This window comes from Tribolium castaneum, chromosome 4 (assembly GCF_031307605.1).
Source record: "Tribolium castaneum strain GA2 chromosome 4, icTriCast1.1, whole genome shotgun sequence".
Lineage (NCBI taxonomy): Eukaryota > Metazoa > Arthropoda > Insecta > Coleoptera > Tenebrionidae > Tribolium > Tribolium castaneum.
Window position 1 is genome coordinate 232,859 of NC_087397.1, and position 22,806 is coordinate 255,664.

Here is a 22,806-nt window from a genome sequence, read left to right on the forward strand (position 1 = left end):
TAGAGGGCAATATTTGGTCACAAAAACACAAATCGCTTAATTACTAGTTTATTTAACTAAAAATTGCGGCTTAATGGATGCACCGGATAGTACTGTTTTAATTCAAACAATCTCTTTGCCAACATTCTATAATTCTCGTCGTTTGTGCCAATTGGACCTTCTATTATTTTGTTCAAGTTCAATTTGACTCGTTCAAGGGCTCCAAGTGTGAAAGCATTGGCTAAAACCATCTCATAGTCGGCGTGTTGTAAACCTATACAATACGAGCGCGACGAACGACTGATACAAGCAACCATTGCATATATGTCAATAATAGCGTCAGCTAAACGTCTTAAATCTTGATGTTTGTTCAGAACTTCCGGTCCGTGACGTGCTAGTAACGTTTCAGTGGCGTACTGAAGCTTTAAAACACAATACCTTGAAAAAAAAAAACGGTTAGGTCAGGTCAGGTCTAAGAAAAATAACGTATACTCCAATTGTTGCGAAGCAAGCATGGATGAAGGGTGCAAATAATGATGCAAATATAGATTTAATTTTGGGTTATCCTCAGCAATGCGGCGCCGTGTCCACATGCGTTTAAATGCATAAGTGCTAAAGTAAAACGGGTTTCGAATTTTTTTAATTGTTTCATTAAGTTGTTCCTGAAATTTTGTAATTATTTTTTAATTTCTTCATCGACTGACATACCCCAGCGTGACGTAGTCCAAATAAAGCAATCAAAATTTTTAAATTATCATTAGAATCGTTTAAAACCACTTGAGACAAAGCTTCCGCATGCAGTTGTTTACACCAGTGATTATCAAAAACTGAATCAGGGGCGATTAAGTCGAGACAAGCTGACGTATTGAGAAAAGCTTGCTCTGAAGCAAAAACCTAAAAAAAAAGTTACATACTTATTACTATGGCAACTGCATGATTTTAGTGATATGGGCGGATCGTCTTGTTCTTACCTTAACAATTGACGTTTCTAGCTCTGAGTCTTGATTTTCGTAATCATCTACAAGACTTGACGTAAAATACACCATACTGTCAATGGCATACAGTGACGTTGTTAGCTGTGAATTGAGAGAATTAGATTAAATTAATTAAATTAATTCTCTAATTACTTGTCCTAATTTCGTACGAATGGCGTCGGTTTCGTACAACAAGTTTGGTTTTTTTGAAACTCTTATAAAATGATCGGTGACATTATTTATTAAATTTTTGACTAAAACTGAACATAGAGGGCCGGTACTGAGGCGATATTGTGGATAAATTGTTGATAAAATCTCTTCTCCACAATTTTCACCACCGATGGTATTTTCTATAAGTCATACAATTAATTCAAGTTACAAATAAAATAATTAATACCGTGTGGTACTGTAACATTTTCAAAAATAACATCAGACAAATCATTGCCGCCACAACTTGTACTAGTGATTCCCCCAAAATCGCGCTCAACTACAAAAAAGCTGAACTTTTTGTCGGTAATTTCGTCCCTTGTGTTGTTTTGTGTGTTTGCCATTACGATGTAAAAATCGGCATTACTGCCGTTCAAAACTGATTTTCTTTCACCGTTTAAAACCTACAACAAGTTAAGTTGGCAATACTAATTAAACAACTTACCCAAGTTTTGCCATCTAGATTTTTCACACCTGTTCTTTCCCCTATTTTGCTTTTTGATTCAAGAACACAAAACGCCGAAGTTGCTTCACCCTTAACTAGTTTTTCTAAATACTTGTGTTTCAATTGATCCGAACCAAATTTTACTAAAGTTTGTATTGCCAAGACTTCGTTATGTATTAGGAGATTTCTTATTTTAAGTTCGGATAAAACTTCAAAAAAACGACACATTTCGGTTACTGTTAGTTCTCGTCCGTTGTTTAATTGCGCCGCTTGAAGCCCCAAAAGTTGGGCATTTGACAGTTTTTTCAAAAAGTCTCGTGTGATTTTATTGCAATCTTTGATTTCCGGTTGTTGGACGAAAGTTTGAATTGGTTGTAAAGCTTTGTTTAAATTGTTTAATTCCTCATTTGTGATTTCCGGATAGGTCAAAAGGTCGGTATCAAACACCCCCAAAAAAAGGTTCTTGACAAAAGGTGCTCTCTGGGGTTTTTTTGGTCTGACTTTTTGTTGCAACTTCGAAATTCGTTCGAATTCTTTGATCTGATTGTCATAATTGGGCGTTTCTTTAGCCACCGGTTGAGTTGAATATTTGTAAAAATTGACTAAAGGGCGTAATCTAATGTTTTTTAACATTTTGAAATTGATTTAACCTTAAAAAAATGTGAGGTTAGGCAACACATGTCAGTTGCATAACAATTACTGCGCATACGCATGGTATTGATCAGTGACCGTAAACATTTTTCATTGGTACTCAAATAAATTAATAATTTATAAAAAAAAAATCAAATTTTTATTGTACAACTAATGGTTTTTTGATTGTCGTGTGACAACAACAGATGTGGTTACAACAATAAAAATTATAGCTAGGCCTATGACAGTCGCTAAGTACCACCAGAGTGGTCTTCGTGAAACCCTCCATCTTTGGACTTCCACGGGTTGTCGAAGTGCTTCAGGTTGATCACCTTGCATTAATTACTTTAAACCAGTATAAGAAGCCCAAAATTGTTGTTATAAGCCCAGTCACAATTCCAAGAATCGAGCAATAGAAAACTACAGTTGTAACGCTTTTGGCTTCGTCTTGTTGTTTTTTAACCGGAAGTTCAATTTGGACTTCGGACAACGATTCTGGTACAGTATTCTTTAATTGAAACTTAACTTCTAATAATTTATTCATTTGTGTCAAAACCAAATGTCATAAAAATGTCACTTTATTATAAAGCAAATTCTGGAATAGTCTCCAATGCGAAGCCCTACAATAGGCTCTTTTCGAGGGACATGGAAACTGGCTAAGGCATTGTGATAAAATGCGGTCACATTCGCATAATCTTTGAGCACATGAACCGGGACCTCCCCGCTGATCTAGAGCTACAGTACCTATTTAATAGAAGAAGAAAACTCTAAACAGTTACATACCGCACAAGGGGCGATTCCGGTAACACTTCCAATAGTACGGCACGAAATACTCAAGAAACATGGGACAATTAGCAGTGTCATAACACCAATCGTGCATTTTACAACAGCTGTCTATGCCATCAACAGCATATCCTGAGCCTAGAAAGCCACAATAGCAGCCGTAACCCTTGTAAATTAGTGGATTACATCCTGTTGCACAACTGACCATGTTGTAAAGATGGATTACGCCACGCTTTGGCCGAAATTCATCAATCCGACTAAAAGCATTATTAATTACACAATAGCCATGTGTGGGAATAAGGAATTAAAATAATTACGAAATAAACATTCAGTTTCTATACTTATGTAATTAACATTGAGGAAAACGCACGGTTTTTTCTGAGGTAAAGCAGCCGGTGAGGAAGCACCGAATGGATTGTTAGCGTAGCCCAAGTAAATAGTAACATTGTGAAAATCTTGGAGTTTCCCTGCAGGTGTTCTAGTTGAACCATCTGAAAGATACTTGAATCAACATGGCTATTATTCTCCGCAAATAAGTAATTGCCGTTATTTTTGACGATAATTGTTATGATAAAACTTCTGGACAAAGTTAAAAAGTTAAATTTACTGACTTTCTAAATACCTACTGAAGCTAAGAAAAAATGGAAAAATGTTAAAGAGGAAAACAACATCTGTAACTTATGATTATGAAAAAAGTAATGAGAAGGAGAAACGAAATAAAAAGAATTAAAACATTATTATGCCTAAATGGTCTTTTGTTGACTTGAATTATTTGTTATTTTCAAATAGTATACCCAATAAAAAGTGGAAAGGCAAAGGAAGTCTAAAAACATGCTAAAGATAATTTAAATGATTTCTAGAAGAAAATGAAAAATTTTACAAGGAAAAAACAATATCAAACACATTTTCCATCCGTAACTTCTTGAAATATGTAGATGAGTATAGAATATTCTAAACACAATAAGAAGAAAGAGAAATAAAATAACATAAAAAACAGCAACGAAAAAAAAGATTAAAAAATCGTTTACTTAATTTGAAATTTCCAAAAATAAAAATTCAGAAAAAAGACAAAAAAAAAAGAAAATAAGGCAAAAGAGTGTCTAAAACATATTTTGTAACTTGAAATGTATGTTTCAAAGCCTACGACTTTAATAATATAAGTGCCAAATAAATTGTTTTTTGGAAAAAGTACAAAAAAAATTGAGGCATATTTTTTTTAAAAGAAACTCAATCTCAATATTTGTCAAGTTAAAACATTCCTCCACTAATCGAAATAAGCACAATAAAAATCCAATTCACTTAAGCTCTATTTACCCACAATTTCATACAATTTTCGATTTGATATTTTGCAACAACTGTAACGTTTTAAAGAAAACACAATAAGACGCTTTATTGGCACAAATTCGAACACAAACAAGTTTATTAGTTCGACCACGGATTGATTAATTCAAGCGAATATTTTCCAGACGTGTGATTTGAATCCTTCACCTACAATAATAATTATTAATCATTTATTTTAATCTCAAGCTTATGTAAACCTTATGCAAAGTAATTAATTATTGCGGATGAACTCGGACAACACTTACCGAGAAAATTGCAGAAATAGCTGAGAACAAGCAACTTGTTGAAGAATTGCATATTTTTTCACCGTAACCATCTCGTAAAGCGGTTGAAACGGACTGAAAAAATTTCACTGAAGGAGTGGAGAGAGTGATTTCATGCATCTTCCCCACTTAATTGTCACATTTTGTTTGTTTTTTTTTATTGTTGGTTTGAGAATAAATAGAGTAAATCGTGTCAAAGTTTAGTGTTAATTTTAATTAAGTAAATCCGTTATTATCCTGGCTACTGCTGTGATTTCGGTAAAGTCACCTCTTAATTGCATTCATGCCACTAATAAATATTTATTAAGGACGTGAGAATGTGACAGATGAATGTCAAACAAACACTCAAATAATATTTTGTTGGGTGATGATAAAGGCGTTATTATTAAGCGCAATCTGTGTGAGTACACAATTATTGATCAAATAATAAATTAATTCGTCGTCGATCATTTTCAAAGTTTGGACCTAGACTTAGGAGAGTTAGTTCCTTGTGATTTACAAGCTTAGAAAGTATAATAACACAAACTTCTGATTAAAAATAAATTAGGAGAATTTTTATTCAAGCTTCGGCGCTTTTCTAATTGTGCTCATCCACCAGTGTGGAGATGATTGTCTTCAAACAATCAAGTGTCATGACCACTTTAGAGAGATAACAGAGTGAAATTTTTTATTCAAAATTTCAAATCGATATGAAAATGCGTTCGTTGGCCTTCTTCTTCTATGTGGGTTCCCTCATTCATTACACATATTTATTTATTAATTGAAGTTTGCAATCAACTCAACACTCGACTTTTTTTGCACATTTTATTAAAGTAATATCAGGTAGCCCAATTAATTATGACGTTATCAGCAATTAATTACGCTTGTAAAAAAACAAAAATTGTGTAACCAACTAACATTTCTCTTTATTATTTAATTACTTGTGTAATTCGTTTCCAATTAAAGAAATTGGTTTTTAGCGTCGTCTAGTATGCGTATTGTCACAAAATATCAATTGTTTATCAGGACCTACTACTACAAATTCTGTTCCAATTAAATTTAATAATTATTTAATTGCGGTCGCTAACTACAAAAGCCACATTATCTGTATTACCAATAACTAATTACGAGTTATTAAAATTGTTGTTAATCAGATCCGATCATCACTTTGCATAATTCAGTTCGGTGAATATTTGGTTGACTGAAAGATCAATAAATTGTCAAAAATTAAGATTTGGTTGTGATAGATAATTAAAAAAACTTTCCAATGATAATAAACTAATGTTTTTTTTTCAAATAGTTCCAGAGTTATTATTACTCCATAAATGATCCGGGTAACGAAAATAAAAAAAATCGCAAAAATCAAACCTGTTGACTTTTTTTTCTACTTTTAACAACTCGAGAAGGTTGTAAAAGCATAGAAAAGTCCATCAAACTTTGCTAAAGCTCATGCTTTGCTAATGAGCCGTAGAATTCAATGGAGTAACACTTAATTACTTCACCAAATTTCTTAAAAAGTAAGCCAATAAATTACAAAATTATGTCAAAAGTGACGTTATTTTTGCAAATTCTGAGGATTTAAACACGTCTTTAGAGCACAAATCTAGTCTTTTTCTCGTTTTTATTAAACTGAAACGAAAAAATCACCAAATTTGGTTGAAAATGAATTAAAATTTACTTTTTTTCGGTAAAAACTTAATTATTTCGCTATTAGTTATCAAGCTTTTCTTATTTTACCAATTTTTCCATTTACTTCCAAATTCGAAAAAAGTTTTACAAAAATTGGAAAAAATAATCGAAGCAATTGAATTTTTTGCACTTTTAAAGATTGTAGCGAATTCAAGAACATAGAAAAGACATGGCTTAATTAGGAGAAATTATCTAAAAAAAAACTTACCACGATTTTTCATTTACAATTCAATTTAAATTTCGAATGAAAAATATTACCAAATTATTTCAATAGTAAAAGAAAATTTTCGAGTTTTTGTTTTCGGTTGACGTTTCTATTACATCTCCGACCTCGTTAAAGTAATTTCCCTAAGATCGTGGTTGAGTGGTAATCGGGAATTGGTGTGATCCTAGAGGGAGTGATCTCTCTCTGGATCTTATTTCTTTTCGTGATTGCAAACCGACAACAATACACTTTGCATGATGGTCGACAACAAATTGCTTTCTTCCTAATACCCAGCCAGATATGTAAATAATAAGAGATTTCTGCGAGAGGGAGTTTCATCGAGATAAATTCTCTTCCGTTTGATTGATTCGAAAATTTTAATTGCCAACAGTCAAATTAAACCAAGACGCTTTTATTGAGGAAAATTTACAACAGGTGTCGACTTGAAAAATGATTTCTTTTACCAAAGTCCTGAATTATGACCCTTTTAGTTATTTATTCGAGGCATTTTTTCCGGTTATTGTATCGTAGATTCTAAATTTACTCGTGTTTAGAATAGGGAACACGTGTAATTGAATTAATTCTCCCCTGTTTGACGTTTTTCGGTATCAACTGTAGCACTTAATAAATTTCAAAGGAAGAAGAGTTACAGTGTTTTCCCAAATAAATCAAGCAAGCTAATTTGAAACGAAAACAAAAAATGCAAATGCTTATTTTTGCCGGCATTTTTCAACGAGATTAAATGTAAATGTATTGTAATACAAAAGAAACATTTTTGCTCGATTTTAATTTGATTAAGTCTGCCACTAAAATGGCCGCTTACATGCTTCCAAACGTTGTTAGCTGAAATATCAAATTTTTAAAACGCTATTGTCTCAAGTGTAAAGTGATATTCGAATTGCGCGAGAAATAAAATCGAAATAAATAAACTCCAAGTTTTATGTTTTGGTGGTAGCTTTTATCACATCTTTAACTCCAATCCTCCAAAGAGAATACTTCTTGTTGATTTTCCCAATCAGCGTTAAACTCTGGTTAATTTCCAAAGAGTTAATTCGTTTAGTTTCGCAGGGATTGTCAGCAAGCAAACTAGAAAAACCCCAAAATTTTTTAATAGTAATTAAGCTCCACCTCCTCCCACTCCCACCCCCAGGTCGTGGGTGTCTTCCTCAACTCGCGCATCTTTGAATGAAAAGGCGAGCGCCAAAGCAGCTCTCGTTCATTTCAAAACTTCAATCTCGAAGACATCAAACAGTTTTCAGTTGCTCCTTCTTTCATAGCAATAGACATGAATTGTTGGTCAACGCAAGTCGTCCTCTTGGCTTTCGTGATGGCTTTCGTCCTCGCTGCTGCAGAAGCCAAACGTAAGTTCTCTCCCAATGTATCATAATATCAACGAATGCTTTGAGCCTTGATGATTCAATAAAATTTTCAATTTGCTTACGATGTTTTATTGCGCAAACTTTTTTCATTCGTTTTTTATGGAAACTCTGATCCTAACAAAATTTTAATTTAATTTGCCCAATTGTTAAAAAAACGAAATTTTGAAAATTCTAGGTATACTTTAGCGTTCATCAACTAGTTTTTTTTTCATGTTTTCTTTTCATATTAATAGAATTAATTACAAAAAAATCATAATGTGATATGTAATCTACTGGGTGAGTCTGCTAAAAGTATCTTTCACTATGTCTCAAAAACTAATAGTTGCACTGAATTCAGCGTTTTCTATTAAATACTTGATGTTTTTCTCTACGTATGTGATTTTTTTTAGAATGTTTCTTGTAAGTAAAATATTAATATCATAATATTAATAAAATGATGAAAATAATAATTAATAATGATTTCTAGTGTTATTCAATTAAGACAACGATGTTAAATTATGTTTCAGAGCAAATAATTAATAAAAATTTTGATAGCACCACAATTACGTTTAATTGATTTTTCAATTTTTACTTATATAAAACCTTTAAACATCCCAATAATGTGTCACAAGAATTAATTTTTTATTTATAATCATAAGGAATGGTAGAAAAAAATCTAAAAAAAATCACAAGCCTTTATTATTTATTTCTTATTAATACAATTATCACTTTTTGGGATATTGTAAAAACATATTCATCCTGTAATTTCAGCCAAAATTTAGATATGTTTTCTCTTCTCTTTCAACACGAGTTAAATTAGATATGCCTTAGGGAAGTAGGTAACTTGTAAAACTGTATAAAATAAATTATCCAAAATCCGTACAACACGTATGATTTATTTTTAGCTGAAACAATTGTTAGTCATTCAGTGTTTTTTTTTTAAATTTACAATTTCGATTTTTCTAATCTTTTAATTCAATAATTAAATGACCCCAAAAAATGTAAGTGGCTGTTACCTTCTTTTATAGTTTTGAAGCAGAATTTATGTGAAAAACCATCAAATTTTTCCGTACAAGATTTTTTTAGAAAGCAAAAAGTTTACATAAAAACTTTTTATTCCGTGCTTCATTGCTCACCCTTTATTATAACAATAATTATTTTATTCGTTAAAAAATATGTTTTGAAAAGATTCAGCTGAAATAAATTATTTCAAAGCAAATAAGTTAACAAGTTAAGTAACAAAAAGTCAGGATCCATCACTGATTGTTTAATTTTCGTTATTCTTTATTTAAAATCGAAGAACGTATTAGGTTATTTATTAGTTGTAGGTATTGAACGCTTTTATTGTGTTTATTGCTTCCATTATTATAGAATAAATAATTTGTTAGTTTCAGGATGTAGAATTTTCAATTCTTGTTTTTTTATTGTAATCCATTAGCGCTAGAATTATGCAAAAATCCCAATAAAACAAACACAATGTTTTGAAACTCGATCGTCAAGAAAAGTGCTAATGTGTTTTGAAAAATGTTAAAAACAGCCTGGTTTTTTCTTGTCGTTTAATTTAAAAACTGATTTCGCACCACCTGTGGACATTTCCTGCTACATAATGATTTTTTATTTGGTTGCTACAAACCAATTAATTTCTTGGTTGATTTATCCAACTGTGTGTGTTAGTTACGAGTTGGTCAAAACTGTTGTTAATTTAACAAACTAATAATTAGCGTAAGCTGATTTAGTTGGCGCAACTTTATCATCATATCACACTTATTAATTATGAAAATTCGTCGAAAAAAATGTGTAATTAAATTGCGGAAAAACGATCAACATTTTCAAACTCATTAAAGAAGTTTCGAAGGGAATTACGAGCTTGATCTCGTCGGCAACTTGAGACGAACCTTCAGGAATGTTTATTAAGTGATATTTAGCCATTACTAATTATAAAACACTTTAATCAAGTTCGATAACCAACTAGTTTCGAGGAAAAATTTAAATTGGAGGAGCAACAGGTGCAAGAAAAGCGTTAATTGCGACGCGAATTTAATCAAGACAAAATATTGAATTGATTGTAAATATAAACATCGATTTATGATCACAATCTCTGTATAATGGAATTACGGTTTTTTTTCAACGTCCATTTCGTTCCTTGAACGATGATTTCATGCCGGCATCCGGTATTTAGATTGCAAACGTGTGTTGGCATTTTTTTCTTTCAGCAACTTCAAAAGCGCTGATTGGTAATTGGCGTCAAAATATTACGGTTTTACTTGGCACACATGAAATTGATTTTGAAACAAGCGCAATCACGAATAAATCTCTAAACTTTCACAAAAACACTTAAAAAGTGGTTACGGCGCCCCAAAGCCACATTTTTATCCACTTGGATAAATTTCAGCAACATTTTTGCCTGTTTGTACATTTTTTACTACTAATTAACTATTGAATAAGACACGGAACGTCTTCCGACTTTGCTTCCATTTAATTACGAAAATCTTTTAAAATCTCAATTGGAAATATTGATTTCGATTGCAGTCGAGAGCTTTATTAATCCGTTCGAAACAATTTGACTTGGGACACGTCGACAACGGAAATATTAAGTGGTGTGTAAACAAGAATTAACAAACACTTTTGATCATTTTAACGAAGTTAGGGAACTTGAGCAAAAGCCAAATTTTGCGAACAAAAGACTATGTAATAATAATTTAACAATTTTCTGGTTTGTTTCTGGCAAAAAAAATAAAGCATCAAAATTCGTTTACAATTATCTATTTTCTCCTAAAAATCGAGGTATTTTTAGCTTTTCAATAAACTCGAAAACTAAAAATCGTTGGAAAGCTCTTCTTATTATCTATCTTTTTCAAAAAAGATCATTGTTCTCCGACTAATAGTTTTCGAGAAAATTGCAAATAAAAGAAAAATTATGTAAAATATGTGAAATTTGAAGATTTTCTCAACGCTAATCGATTCCCCGGATCATTTTGCATGAGCTAGAGTCAAAAGAGTTTCACTTTTTCGAACAGTTTTGCTGTAATCGGCGTTTGAACATTAATTTTTTTTCTAATCGAATTAGTATCGTATAAAGATAAATAAAACATTTCCAATGCAAGCTATTTTTTCCCATCTTGTTTCGGCAAATATGAAAATGCGCAAATATTACGAAATAATACAGTTTAGTGTTATCTCCTAATCCTGCTTTTTCACTAGCAGTAGTAAAAAAGCCATAAATCACTTTCTCCAAAATAAAAGATAATTTATTACAACCCTAATATTGCCGCCTTTATGGCACGTATCATAAAAGTGTGGGATTGTGAAAAACCCGAAAATAGTCGCCAACTTTGCAAAATCAAATTCACTGAACCGGCGCCTCCACCATTTTTAAATATGTAATTCCATTACATTTGTAATAAACAGCAGCACCTAGACGATATTCGGGATGCGTAACGATAATGTTGCGGAGTTTCATAGATATTTAAATTGGTAGATTATGCATGTGGTCTGAATATCGTCCTTTGTGCAAAGAGCGTATTGCACGCCCCCTGCGGTCTAACTGATTAACTTTACCCCCGTTTCAATCAGAACTAGCGCTGTTGGAGGGCATATGTTTTTGCTAAATGCGTAACGTTATAATTTAGTCAAGTTGGATTTAATCAGAGCCAAACATGTGCAAAGTTTTTCACCGGGTAAATAATTATATTTCCTCCAACTTTTACCAACTTTCGATAATGAAATTACGGCGACCACTCGATACGACGTTTCTTTAAATAAAAACTAATTAAAACTACTAACTAAAAGTCGAAGATTTTACCTCAACGTGTTGATCCCATAAATACTTGTAACTTTATTAATATCCACAACAAAGCGATTTGCATTTCAATGGAATAGGAAGAAAGTAATTCACTTATCTTAACTGAATAAGTATAGACTCGAAAATCTTATTTAAGACCCATTTTTATGTTCCAACAAACAACTAAACGAAAAGACCAGCTTTAATGATTAATGAATGTAAATATCGTAACGAATTTTACTCCAAAACTGCACTTGAAACTAACTTTGCGTCCTCTTTGTTACATTTAGAAGCAAGACCGGAAACATAATGGATTTTATATGGAAATAAAATAAAGTCAGATGCATCCTGTTTTGAGCTAAAGTGATGTTTGGATTGATACAAAAATCCGGAGATGGAACACTGATCACATCAAAAGTTCGGAAGAGGTTTTTACTCACAATACACAACAAATATTGTTACAATAAAATTGTGCAATTTAAATGGTTGCATATCGCTCATTGATTTAAAATTCAAATTTAGATCGTAACAATTATCGTTTCACACCGTATTTTACAATTTAAAAGACATGATTTACGCTGAATTATTCATTTTAAATTATGTTAATGTTTGGGCATTTTTTCCGCCCAATAAAACTTGTCGAATGCGAAAAAAATCAATGATTAACCCAGTAACCGTAACACTATGCAAATATGCTGATTTAGAGTGATTTATGTAAAGCAAATGCGGCAGAATTAGCTCACAATTAATACAATTAAATCGGAAAAAAGTGCGCACACGGAAGTAATAATTTTTCCCCTCATCAGCTGTGCTTATTCAGTCGAGAAATTTAAATGAATCGTTTTAGTATCTTGAGCTCGCGACCCCAATTAGTTTCACAATTTTCAATGATTGTTATCAGATTTTAATTAATAATCGCGAGATAAAAGCAATTAAACGTCTTAATTAAATCATTCAAACAGGTGGCTGTGCCACTTTTGGCCACTCGTGCTATGGGGGCATGGGCAAACGCACCGAAAATAACAATGAAGAACTTCTTCAAGATGTACAAAGTGAAGAAAATCCAGCTTTTGTCTTCACTGGACCCAGAAGCGAAAACCAACAGAAACTAACTCCAGAGCAATACGATAACATATCACGGGTCATCAGGCAATGGGTAAATACTAGTACTATCATGGTACTGTTTTAATTGAACCACTTCCAGATACTATCGTACAGGAGAGCTCAGGAAATGCGCCCCGATTATAATTAAAGAAATCAGAACTGAGTTTTGTCGTCTCTAAGTCAATGTTACAAACTGTAAAGGCTATCTTCTTGTAGGTTGTATTTTCATTGTATATTTAAAGTTTAAAAAATAAAGTGTCATTGGCTGGAACATTGGTACCCTTTCACCGATTTTAACCCCGTGGCTGTTACGCCACTGGACTTGGCTGTCATCACAGAATAACAGGTTTTACAGAAACGCATCTGTCCTTGTCCCGATAGAGCGAAAGTGTCACTAGCACATCTATTGTTGCCAGCGCGTACTAAGCGTTATCGGCGGGCGATTTGAATTGCCCGTAGTTACTTTTCTTTTAAAGTTTGATTGCATTTTTCGTATTGTTTGTAAATATTCACAACAATAGTTGCTAATAACACTTTCTGATGTTAGACAACTATTGTTGCTGAATATTTACAAAGAATACGAAAAATAAAATATGAGAATAAATAAAGACAATAAACTTGTAATAAAAATTTATTATCACTAGTCAATATACACGATACGATAACTATAAACTAATGATTGATCCATCAAATTATTTATATTCCCACAATAAAAAAGTTCAAAAAAGCACACACACGAAAAAAACCACAAAACAGTACTAATTTCACATAAAACAAAGCCGAAGGCGAACACCAAACAAACCAAGCACAAAATGGCGATTTACACAATGGCAACTGTCACAGGTCCACTGTTAATTTCTGCCGATATTATAGGTAGCTTCGCTAAAATTGACTATACGTGTGTGCGACATCTGCGATAGCAAGCCGAACTACAGTCGATTTTGAATTTGGCGCCTATACTTGGCTTGGTGCATTTAGGTTTCACCACCCTGGCTGTCATACACTGACAGATGAAACAACAAATAGGTTAGGAATTGTTATCATATCTAAATAAATTAATTAATAAAGATTAAACAAGCATTCTTGACGTTTTATTCCATGGAAAATCATTGCTTTTGGTGGTCGTTGCACAAAAACGACTTTTTTCGTAAGTACCCTAACACAAAAAAATGACTTATCGTGATTTATCAATTACTTCTTATCAAAATTAGTTAAAGATGGACAACATCGAGTTGTGAGTGCCTAATTATACGGAAAATAATATCAAAATATTTTTTTAGCCGTGACGAAGATGTCTTGAGTGTTGTGGACATAAGCAGGAGTTTTGAAGATGAAGAAGTAGATGTTTTCAGCATGGCCTCGTTAGGTAATTACGTTTTGTTAGGCCATAGGACCGAAAATTCAGACACAAACGACGAGAAATTGCACAGATTATCCCTCGCTTATGAAAAACTACACACAGTACCAAAGATCCTCCTCCAGGAGCTTGCCCCCAAAATAAAAATACTTGACTTAAGCCATAACGAATTCGAGTAAGTCTTGTTAACTGTGACTTGTTGTTATTAATCAAGCCACCATACTTTCAGTAATTTGGATTTTTTGAGCGAATTTAAAGCCCTAACCACGTTTATCTGTGATCATAATAACATTAGTTCGAACACGAATCTTCCGTTTTTGCCCACTTTGGAGCTCCTTTGGCTCAATCATTGCAAAGTAAGTGTGACATTGACATTTCAAATCAAAATTTGGCGTTTTATTTGAAGGTCACATCATTGTACCCCTGGGCCAAAAAACTGCAATCCTCTTGCCCCAATTTAAAGTTTTTGTCTTTGATGGGCAACCCTGTGGCGCCTTCGTACCTCAACGGTGGCAATTTTTACGAATATTTGCAATACAGGTGGGTGTTTGCGGCTTGGCTAAAGTTGGTGGAAATGAAAGTTCCTGTTTCAGGCTGTTTATTATTTCGCTTTTTCCAAAGTTGGTACATTTGGACGATAGACCGGTAAATACCGATCAGAGAATTGAAGCTGAACGATTGTATCGTAAACCTTTGGTTGAACGTCTAGTCATGAATATTTCCACACCTGAATATTTACGTCATATTACTGAGATTTTTACACCGGCTGCCATAACGCATGAGAAAAACGTCATAGTGTGATAATTTTTATTAATTTACAAATAATTAGATTGGATTTTTTGTGAAATAAAGTGTCTAAAAACTACAGTTTCGTTATACATTTTTTAGTTTTCGTAATTATTTATTTTTCGCCATCATTTAACCAACCTTATTCTTTAATAAAAAATTGCCCATAACTAAAAAAATTGTTCAGTTTATGCAAAAATTTGTCTGTTTTAGAGAATTTGAATAACTGTGTACTTGAAGTTGCAAAATTGGTAAAAAAACGGCAGTGTAGTAATACAATTTTTATTAATTTTTTTATACATAGATTGGATCTTTTGCGAACGTTACAAAAGTGTTTGCTATAAAGTGTTCAAAAATCACAATTTCGTTGTTTCCTTTACGTAATAAGGGGGCTGGAAGGTATAGAGTTTTTTGTGGCCCTAAGTGCATAAAACGGCCCAAAACGAAACCGTTTACAATCACAATTCCGGTGTTCCAATCAGACATATCGAGATAAGTGTCTTCGGGGTCACTGACCGGGAAAATAGCCTTGTTCAAAGTCAGATTAACGCGGGTATGTTGGCCCCAACCCGTCAAAGAATTGATCCAATTTGACTTGAATTCCAGTGGGATTATGGTCCAGTTTTTTAACTCCTGATCATTCAAAAAAATATTTTGGTTCAAACCTTTGAACTGTTTAAATTGGTGCAATTTTCCGTAATTGATTCGGCCCCAATTTTCCACGATTATGTCAATGGTAGCATTTGGTTTTTGTGGTAGTTGGATAGTACCGTCTTTCAATCGCCAATACCCGAATTTATCAAGGTCTGAACTATTGTTAAGTTGTGGCGAAATTAATTCATCATCAACCAAAATTAAACAAGAGTCGTGAATATAGCCTTCGATTTTGAGGGTACTATTTGGGGGAATATCACTTGTGGTTCTGTAAATTGTGTAGCCGTAACTTTGACCCGAATTATTGTTAATTGGGAGGAGTTCCATTGGTACCACTTTTTCACTCACTATGGCAATTTCAAGTTGTTTGATTATGTCGTGGTACTTTAATTGTTGCCCAATTCTTAATTTTGGGTACCAATGAGTTGGTATTACGTCAGGCAATGGCGGTACTTTTGTCTTGATGCCATCTTGTCGCGTGATTAGATTTTTAACAATATGGTACTTCTCAGTGTAGTTGCCATTTTCGGTCAAAGGTGCGTCATAGTCATAACTTGTGGTATCAGGTTGGTAAGGGACATTGGCCCCATTCAAAAACCCAAAACTGGTACCACCATGAAACATGTACATGTTAACCGAAGCTGGATATTTGAGAATTTCGTTCAGAACCAACGAAAATTCGGTGTTATTACGCCTATTGTGACCTTCACCCCAATGGTCAAACCACCCAGTCCAAAATTCCATTGCCATAGTGGGCCGTGACTTTTGGTACTCCCCTAAAGCTTGGAATTCTTTGCCTGGATCACGCGCGAAATTCGCCGTTTGAAAAAGCTCAGGTAAAGTACCACGGTCGCCATGTTGGCTTGGCGAATCTGATGTGAAAAGTAGTTCAACAAGACCGAATTTTCGCATTAAATCACTCAATTGTTTGATGTAAAGCTTATCAGGGGCGAACTTGCCCAGTTCTTCGGTACTACCATATTCATTTTCGACTTGAAACGCAACAATTGGACCACCTTTAGTAAACTGAAGCGCGGCCAAAATGGGCAATAAACGGGTAAAAAAACGAGTCACGTGTGACATAAATTTTGGCTCTGAAGTCCTAACTTTGACATTTTCGCGAAGTAACCAACTGGGTAAACCCCCGAAATCCCACTCGGCGCAAATGTACGGTCCTGGACGCACAATTGCCAACAAATCCTCCTCTTGTGTCAACTTTAGGAACTTTTCGAGGTGGAGAAAATTACTAAAGTCGCTGCCACCGTCTCCAAAATCATAATTACCAATTTGGGGTTCGTGTAAATTCCACGGAACGTAAGTTTCGACGGTGTTCAAGCCAGCGGCTCGTAATTTTCGGAGACGGTCCCTCCAGTACTGCTGTGGTACCCGGAAATAATGTAAAGCGCCACTATACAGAGTGATATTTTTCGAATTAAGGGTGAAGTACGACTGGTTGGTGGATAAACCAGAAGTTACACCTCCGGAAGTGTAGTGTTCGTAAAGTGAGACTGCCATCACACGTAAACACACAACACAATAAATGACAATAAACAGGTTTGAGGTGGAACCGGAATTTTTATTGGTAACAGTGGCGGATCCAGGATTTTAAAAGAGAGAGAGGGGATAATATGTAAGACAACGAAACGTGTCAAATAATAAAATGTATACATAAGCTTAGTTTTTTATTGAGTTTTGTTTTCAATAGGTGAAAATATGAGAAAACATGAATCAAACATAGATAAAGCCAAGAAACAATTTCTTTTCTTTATTTGTTCATATTTTATTATTTTTTGGAAGTTTATTCACCCACATCCTGGGTGATTTTTTTAAAACGGTAAGCAAACTGTACAATTTTTATTTATGGTCCAATGTAAAAAATTAAGAAAAAACAAATAAATTGCTTTTGAAATTTTCCTAAATGTCAGAATATTTTCGGCCATATTCAATGTTTTTGTTTCATATTTTTTAAATTTAACAGATTTTAGGTTTTACTTTGACTCAAAAAATTTTTGTTTTTTTTTAACAAAACCACATCGTAATAATAGTAAATTTATATTAATTAATAATGCTTCGTTTGTCTAAAAATAACGTAAGAAATAATGCAACAAATTTTAAGTTTGTTTTTTTTTTCAGTTATTTTTTTCACGAATCAGGTGATTTTGAACTAAACAGCTTTGTCAAAGAAAAAGATTTGTTTTGAGCCCTTGATTATTACTCACTCCGTCCTTGACCCTCTCTCCAATCAAAAACTCCAGTTGATAAGCCAACACAAACACTGAAAATTGGAACAGTTTAATTGAATAATGGCTGTGTCTAACACAACTTTGCCTTCTCTCTACGAATATTACACTAGTGGTGGCATTACAAGCGGCCTTTCAGCCAATCAATCGTACTTTACGTTAAACAATCGAAATGTGACACTTTACAGTGGTGCTATGCATTATTTCCGGGTACCACGGCAGTACTGGAGAGATCGTTTGCGTAAAATGCGAGCTGCTGGCCTAAACACTGTTGAAACGTACATTCCCTGGAATTTGCACGAACCGTTTAACAATTTCTACGACTTTGGAAACGGTGGTAGTGACATGGAGGAGTTCCTGGACGTCCGCCAGTTCCTGACAATTGCACAGGAAGAAGATTTGTTTGCAATCATCCGGCCAGGACCTTACATTTGTTCCGAATGGGAATTTGGAGGGTTCCCTAGTTGGTTGTTGCGTTACCACGATATTAAATTACGTACTTCAGACCCAACTTATATGAAATTCGTGACACGGTACTTTAACCTACTCCTTTCATTACTTGCCATTTTTCAATTCACACGTGGAGGGCCGATTATAGCGTTTCAAGTCGAAAATGAGTATGGCAGTACCGAACAACCTGGCAAATTCACACCTGACAAGGTTTACCTCAAACAGTTACGCCAAATTATGCTAAATAACGGAATAGTCGAGTTGTTGGTAACGTCAGATAGCCCAACACTTCATGGTACTGCTGGTACCTTACCTGAGTACTTCCTCCAAACGGCAAACTTCGCCTCTGATCCCGAAACCGAATTTGACAAACTTAAACAATTGCAAAAGAATCGACCAACCATGGCTATGGAATTCTGGACTGGGTGGTTCGACCATTGGTCCGAAAAACACCACACAAGGGATAATAGCGATTTTTACGACGTTTTTGACCGAATTTTGAAGTACCCAGCTTCGGTCAACATGTACATGTTTCATGGTGGTACTAACTGGGGGTTTTACAACGGTGCCAACTTAAATAACGACGCTATGGACAACTCTGGGTACCAACCAGACACCACAAGTTACGATTATGACGCCCCATTGTCCGAAAATGGTGATTATACCGAAAAGTACCACATTGTTAAACAATTAATTGGGAAGTACAGTCAAGTCAAGACACGGGTACCACAACCACCAGCTGGCACACCTAGTCATAAGTACCCAACGGTACCAATTATTGGGCAATTGCTATTGGATGAATTGATCAAATTGGTACCAGTGACGTTCCAAAATCGGGTACCACTACCAATGGAGTTGCTCCCGTTAAATAATTACTCGGGTCAGAGTTACGGTTATGTGGTTTATCGTAAAGTGAATGTGACAATACCGGCAAATGCCACTCTACGTATCACAGGCCACGTGTGCGACACGGTCACAGTCCTAGTTGATGGGTTCCTACTGAACAAACCATTGAAAAAATCGCGTGATTTGGACCACTTTGGTTATTGGCGTCTCAAAAACTCCACAATTACGCTCAGTACCCAAAACTTGACCGGTGCCACTTTGGACCTGATGGTGGAAAATTGGGGCCGAAACAATTTCGGACATTTGGAACAGTTTAACCAGTTCAAGGGTTTATGGCAAGGTGGTGTGTTTTTAAACGATGAAGAATTGCTCAATTGGCAAATTATACCATTGGAGTTTCGCAAGAAATGGTCAATGGGTTTGAATGGTTGGCATGGGACGTACCAACGATGGGCACCTGGTCCGGCCCTTTACCGTGCGATTTTAACCGTTGAAGTACCGCAAGACACGTTTATTGACATGGAAAAGTGGGTTAAGGGCATTGTTATAGTCAATGGGTTTGTTTTAGGGCGGTTTGCAAGGATCGGGCCGCAACAAACGTTGTACCTTCCTGGGCCCTTTTTAAAAAAAGGGAACAACACGATTTTGGTGTTTGATCATTTTGCACGAGGTCATGAAGTGAGTTTTTCACAAACGGCCAAGTATAAAACAAGGGGCAAATTTAATTTTTGGTAATCAATAAACAAAAAAACCGTTTCCAAGTGTTTTATTTCCCCTGACATTTGATGAGTGTAAAAATGGCACCGTCATTACGTCGTAAATGTCTCGGAAGAGGAAACTCAAAAGTCGAGTTAAAAGAAGCAACGACGCAAACCGAAGCCAATTTTTTGACTCAGCTCCAACCCAATGTGGTTTTGGAAAAAATGCGGATTCCCGAAAATACGAAAATTAACGACGCTCCTGGCAGTTACACCGTTTTCGTTAATCCAATTACAAACAATGAAAATGCAAATTCGACTCTATTGATGCTTCAAAACAAGAAAAATTTAATCAAACCGGGACCTTTGAGCTACAAGAAGAAAATGCTAGAGAAGCTGAATGAGCAAGAGTTGGAAGTACCGATTGCTTTAGGCACTATTGTGGAACGTGAGAGTGAAGGTACTTCTCAAGTTGATTTCTCAATTGATTCAAACACTTCCACACGGGAAAACTTCACACAAGTTAATGACGAGTGTTTGAGGGAAGTACCCCAAAATGTGAGACTGGAGTTTGAAGGGATCACGACTGTAATTTCGGCCAGAAATACAGAAGAATTGAATGAAGAACAAGAAGAAGAGAAAAGTGAAGAACAAGAGGACAATGGTTGGAAAAATGCAAAATATATCAAAATCACAGCAAGCACAGTTCACATACATAACCATTTCTATAAGGCTTAACAAATAAATAAGTACATAAATTTACGTATCATTTATTTACTCAGTTACAAGTTTCAAAAATGGAATCCTTGACAAACTTGACTTGTCCCTTCCCTTCAAAATGCTCAAAAACCACCAAACTATTGGCCCCCGTCTTCAAAAACGCCCCCGGTAAGTACAAACTTTGTTGGGGTCCGAGCTTCCAAAACCTCCCCAAAACAAACCCATTGATTATGACAAAACCTTTCGTCCATTCTCTCATATCTAGATACGTATCATACACCTCCTGGACGTTTAAAACGCCCTTAAATAGCCTTGGCCCACTAAAATCACTTAAACTACTCTTCCATTGTAACGAATTCGTCCAGTTTGTTTTAAATTCAAGCGGTGTTATTTCCCAATTATGCAAAACCGCATCGTTTAGTAAAACATTGCCTTGCCAAAGACCTTTAAACTGGTTGAATTGGTTCAGTTTGCCGTAGTTGCTACGACCGAAATTTTCAACCAAAAGGTCAACAGTAGCGTTTTTGTATTCTATTGGGCCCAAGTCAAGAGTCGAGTCTTTGTGGCGCCAAAAACCAAAGTTGTTTAAATCTGATTGGTTTTTGGGGATTTTTGACTTCAATTGGCCGTTGATAAGGACCAAGACTGTGTCACAAACGTGACCTTCAATTTTTAACGTAGAGTTTGGTGTAATATGTAGGTTTCTTTGCCGGTAGTTAATGTAACCATAACTTTGGCCGATCATTTCCATTGGTTTGAGCACATCTGAGGTAAATTTATTGGCCGATTGTTGGATTAAATCATCAAGAGTCAACATTTCCGTTAACTGAACTGGTGTATAAACACTTCTTTTGATCAATTCTGGCATTTCTGGTACTTTTGTCACAACTGTGTTATACTTCTTGACCAGTTCTTTGACTTTGTGGTATTTATCAGTGTAATCACCTGCTTCTGATAAAGGAGCATCGTAATCGTAACTTGTTGTGTCAGGTTGATAGGCACTGTTATCGGTGGTTAGGTCTTTGATGTTGGCACCATTAAGAAAACCCCAGTTGGTACCACCGTGAAACATGTACATGTTTACCGATGAATTTTCACTCAAAATTTCGTCCAAAACTGCACCAAAAGCTTGACTTGACCTTTGATGGTGTTTTTCCGTCCAATGGTCAAACCATCCAGTCCAGTATTCCATCACCATCAATGGTTTATCAGGTTGGTACTTCCGAAGCAATGCCAATTCATTCCGGGCGTCATCTTGAAAGTTGGCAGTAGCTAAAATCCCTGGTAAAGTACCAGAAAAACCATTCGATGGTGTATCGGACGTAAACAACAATTCCCGAATGCCATTCTCCTCGAAAAGTACTTTCAAATTTGTTAAATATTCCGTGTCGTTATTTTTCGTATTGCCATATTCGTTTTCGATTTGAAACGCAACAATTGGACCACCTTTAGTAAACTGAAGCGCAGCCAAAATGGGCAATAAACGGGTAAAAAACCGAGTCACGTGTGACATAAATTTCGGGTCTGAAGTCCTAACTTTGACATTTTCGCGAAGTAGCCAACTGGGTAAACCCCCGAAATCCCACTCGGCGCAAATGTACGGTCCTGGACGCACGATTGCCAACAAATCCTCCTCTTGAGCCAACTTTAGGAACTTTTCGAGGTAGAGAAATTCACTAAAATCGCTACCACCTTGCCCAAAATCATAAATACCAATTTGGGGTTCGTGTAAATTCCACGGGACGTAAGTTTCAACGGTGTTCAAGCCAGCGGCTCGAATTTTACGGAGACGGTCCCTCCAGTACTGTTGTGGTATCCGGAAATAATGTAAGGCGCCACTAAATATGGTTAAAGGCTTATTGTTGAGGGTGAAGTTGGTTTGTTTGGTTGAAATACCGTCGGAAATGCCGCTTGAAGTGTAGTACTCGTATAGAGTCGGAGGGGACGCCATTTTGGACAGGAAGTAGCACAAAATGGTACGATTTTTATATGAATTTCCGGTTTTTATGTTTACTTTTATCACTTGATAAGGTAATGGCGTACGTATGCGCACTCGTCACTAATTAGTTGGGCGCAGCTTAAGAAGTAAACACAGTGGCGTATCACTTTCTATTGATTTTTGAAAAAAATTTAGAATTTTTTATTTTTTGCCCTTGAAACATTTCAATTTCAAAAAAATGTCCACGAAATGTTTATGCCCAAAAATTTACAAGAATGTCCTAAAAGTTAATTTGAGGTGTCGTGACGACACTATCCGAAAACCTACTAAGCTTTAGATTATTCTATAAAACCGTCTTTACATTCGTTTATAAATTTT

General features: G+C 35.0%; 6 protein-coding genes and 1 non-coding gene across 9 annotated transcripts; 3 read left to right on the top strand and 4 right to left on the bottom strand.

Moving 5' to 3' along the window:
* Nucleotides 1-32: 32 nt before the first annotated feature.
* On the bottom strand, nucleotides 33-2,311 carry Egm (Enigma). Its single transcript, XM_008192172.3, has 7 exons — nucleotides 1,606-2,311; nucleotides 1,351-1,564; nucleotides 1,107-1,303; nucleotides 951-1,055; nucleotides 688-873; nucleotides 472-641; nucleotides 33-417 (listed from the first exon to the last, which is right to left on the bottom strand). The coding sequence occupies exons 1-7, from the start codon at nucleotides 2,236-2,238 to the stop codon at nucleotides 57-59; spliced, it is 1,866 nt and encodes a 621-aa protein (XP_008190394.2). The 5' UTR covers nucleotides 2,239-2,311; the 3' UTR covers nucleotides 33-56.
* Nucleotides 2,312-4,307: 1,996 nt separating this feature from the next.
* On the bottom strand, nucleotides 4,308-5,305 carry LOC103312188 (uncharacterized). Its single transcript, XR_010333871.1, has 2 exons — nucleotides 4,605-5,305; nucleotides 4,308-4,506 (listed from the first exon to the last, which is right to left on the bottom strand). It is a non-coding gene; the product is annotated as an uncharacterized LOC103312188 (transcript).
* Nucleotides 5,306-7,698: 2,393 nt separating this feature from the next.
* CCHa2 (CCHamide-2) lies at nucleotides 7,699-13,009 on the top strand. Of its 2 annotated transcripts, none has more exons than XM_008192169.3 (3): nucleotides 7,699-7,856; nucleotides 12,597-12,790; nucleotides 12,839-13,009. In XM_008192169.3, the coding sequence occupies exons 1-3, from the start codon at nucleotides 7,781-7,783 to the stop codon at nucleotides 12,884-12,886; spliced, it is 318 nt and encodes a 105-aa protein (XP_008190391.1). In that variant the 5' UTR covers nucleotides 7,699-7,780; the 3' UTR covers nucleotides 12,887-13,009. The 2 variants fall into 2 exon arrangements, with proteins under 2 accessions (XP_008190391.1, NP_001280509.1); NM_001293580.1 differs by having other exon boundaries at nucleotides 7,781-7,856; nucleotides 12,838-12,882.
* Nucleotides 13,010-13,828: 819 nt separating this feature from the next.
* Nucleotides 13,829-14,960, top strand: LOC656166 (uncharacterized). Of its 2 annotated transcripts, none has more exons than XM_962711.4 (5): nucleotides 13,829-13,972; nucleotides 14,019-14,270; nucleotides 14,325-14,451; nucleotides 14,502-14,635; nucleotides 14,689-14,960. In XM_962711.4, exons 1-5 carry the CDS (start codon nucleotides 13,956-13,958, stop codon nucleotides 14,894-14,896), a joined length of 738 nt encoding a protein of 245 aa, XP_967804.2. In that variant the 5' UTR covers nucleotides 13,829-13,955; the 3' UTR covers nucleotides 14,897-14,960. The 2 variants fall into 2 exon arrangements, with proteins under 2 accessions (XP_967804.2, XP_008190392.2); XM_008192170.3 differs by having other exon boundaries at nucleotides 13,888-13,969.
* A 215-nt stretch (nucleotides 14,961-15,175) lies between these two features.
* LOC656078 (beta-galactosidase-1-like protein 2) lies at nucleotides 15,176-17,050 on the bottom strand. The gene has a single exon (XM_962629.4). The coding sequence runs from the start codon at nucleotides 17,048-17,050 to the stop codon at nucleotides 15,176-15,178; it is 1,875 nt and encodes a 624-aa protein (XP_967722.2).
* A 705-nt stretch (nucleotides 17,051-17,755) lies between these two features.
* LOC655997 (beta-galactosidase-1-like protein 2) lies at nucleotides 17,756-19,827 on the top strand. Its single transcript, XM_962554.5, has one exon. It carries the CDS (start codon nucleotides 17,839-17,841, stop codon nucleotides 19,804-19,806), a length of 1,968 nt encoding a protein of 655 aa, XP_967647.1. The 5' UTR covers nucleotides 17,756-17,838; the 3' UTR covers nucleotides 19,807-19,827.
* Nucleotides 19,828-20,523: 696 nt separating this feature from the next.
* On the bottom strand, nucleotides 20,524-22,592 carry LOC655835 (beta-galactosidase-1-like protein 2). The gene has a single exon (XM_962398.4). The coding sequence runs from the start codon at nucleotides 22,438-22,440 to the stop codon at nucleotides 20,548-20,550; it is 1,893 nt and encodes a 630-aa protein (XP_967491.2). The 5' UTR covers nucleotides 22,441-22,592; the 3' UTR covers nucleotides 20,524-20,547.
* Nucleotides 22,593-22,806: the final 214 nt, after the last annotated feature.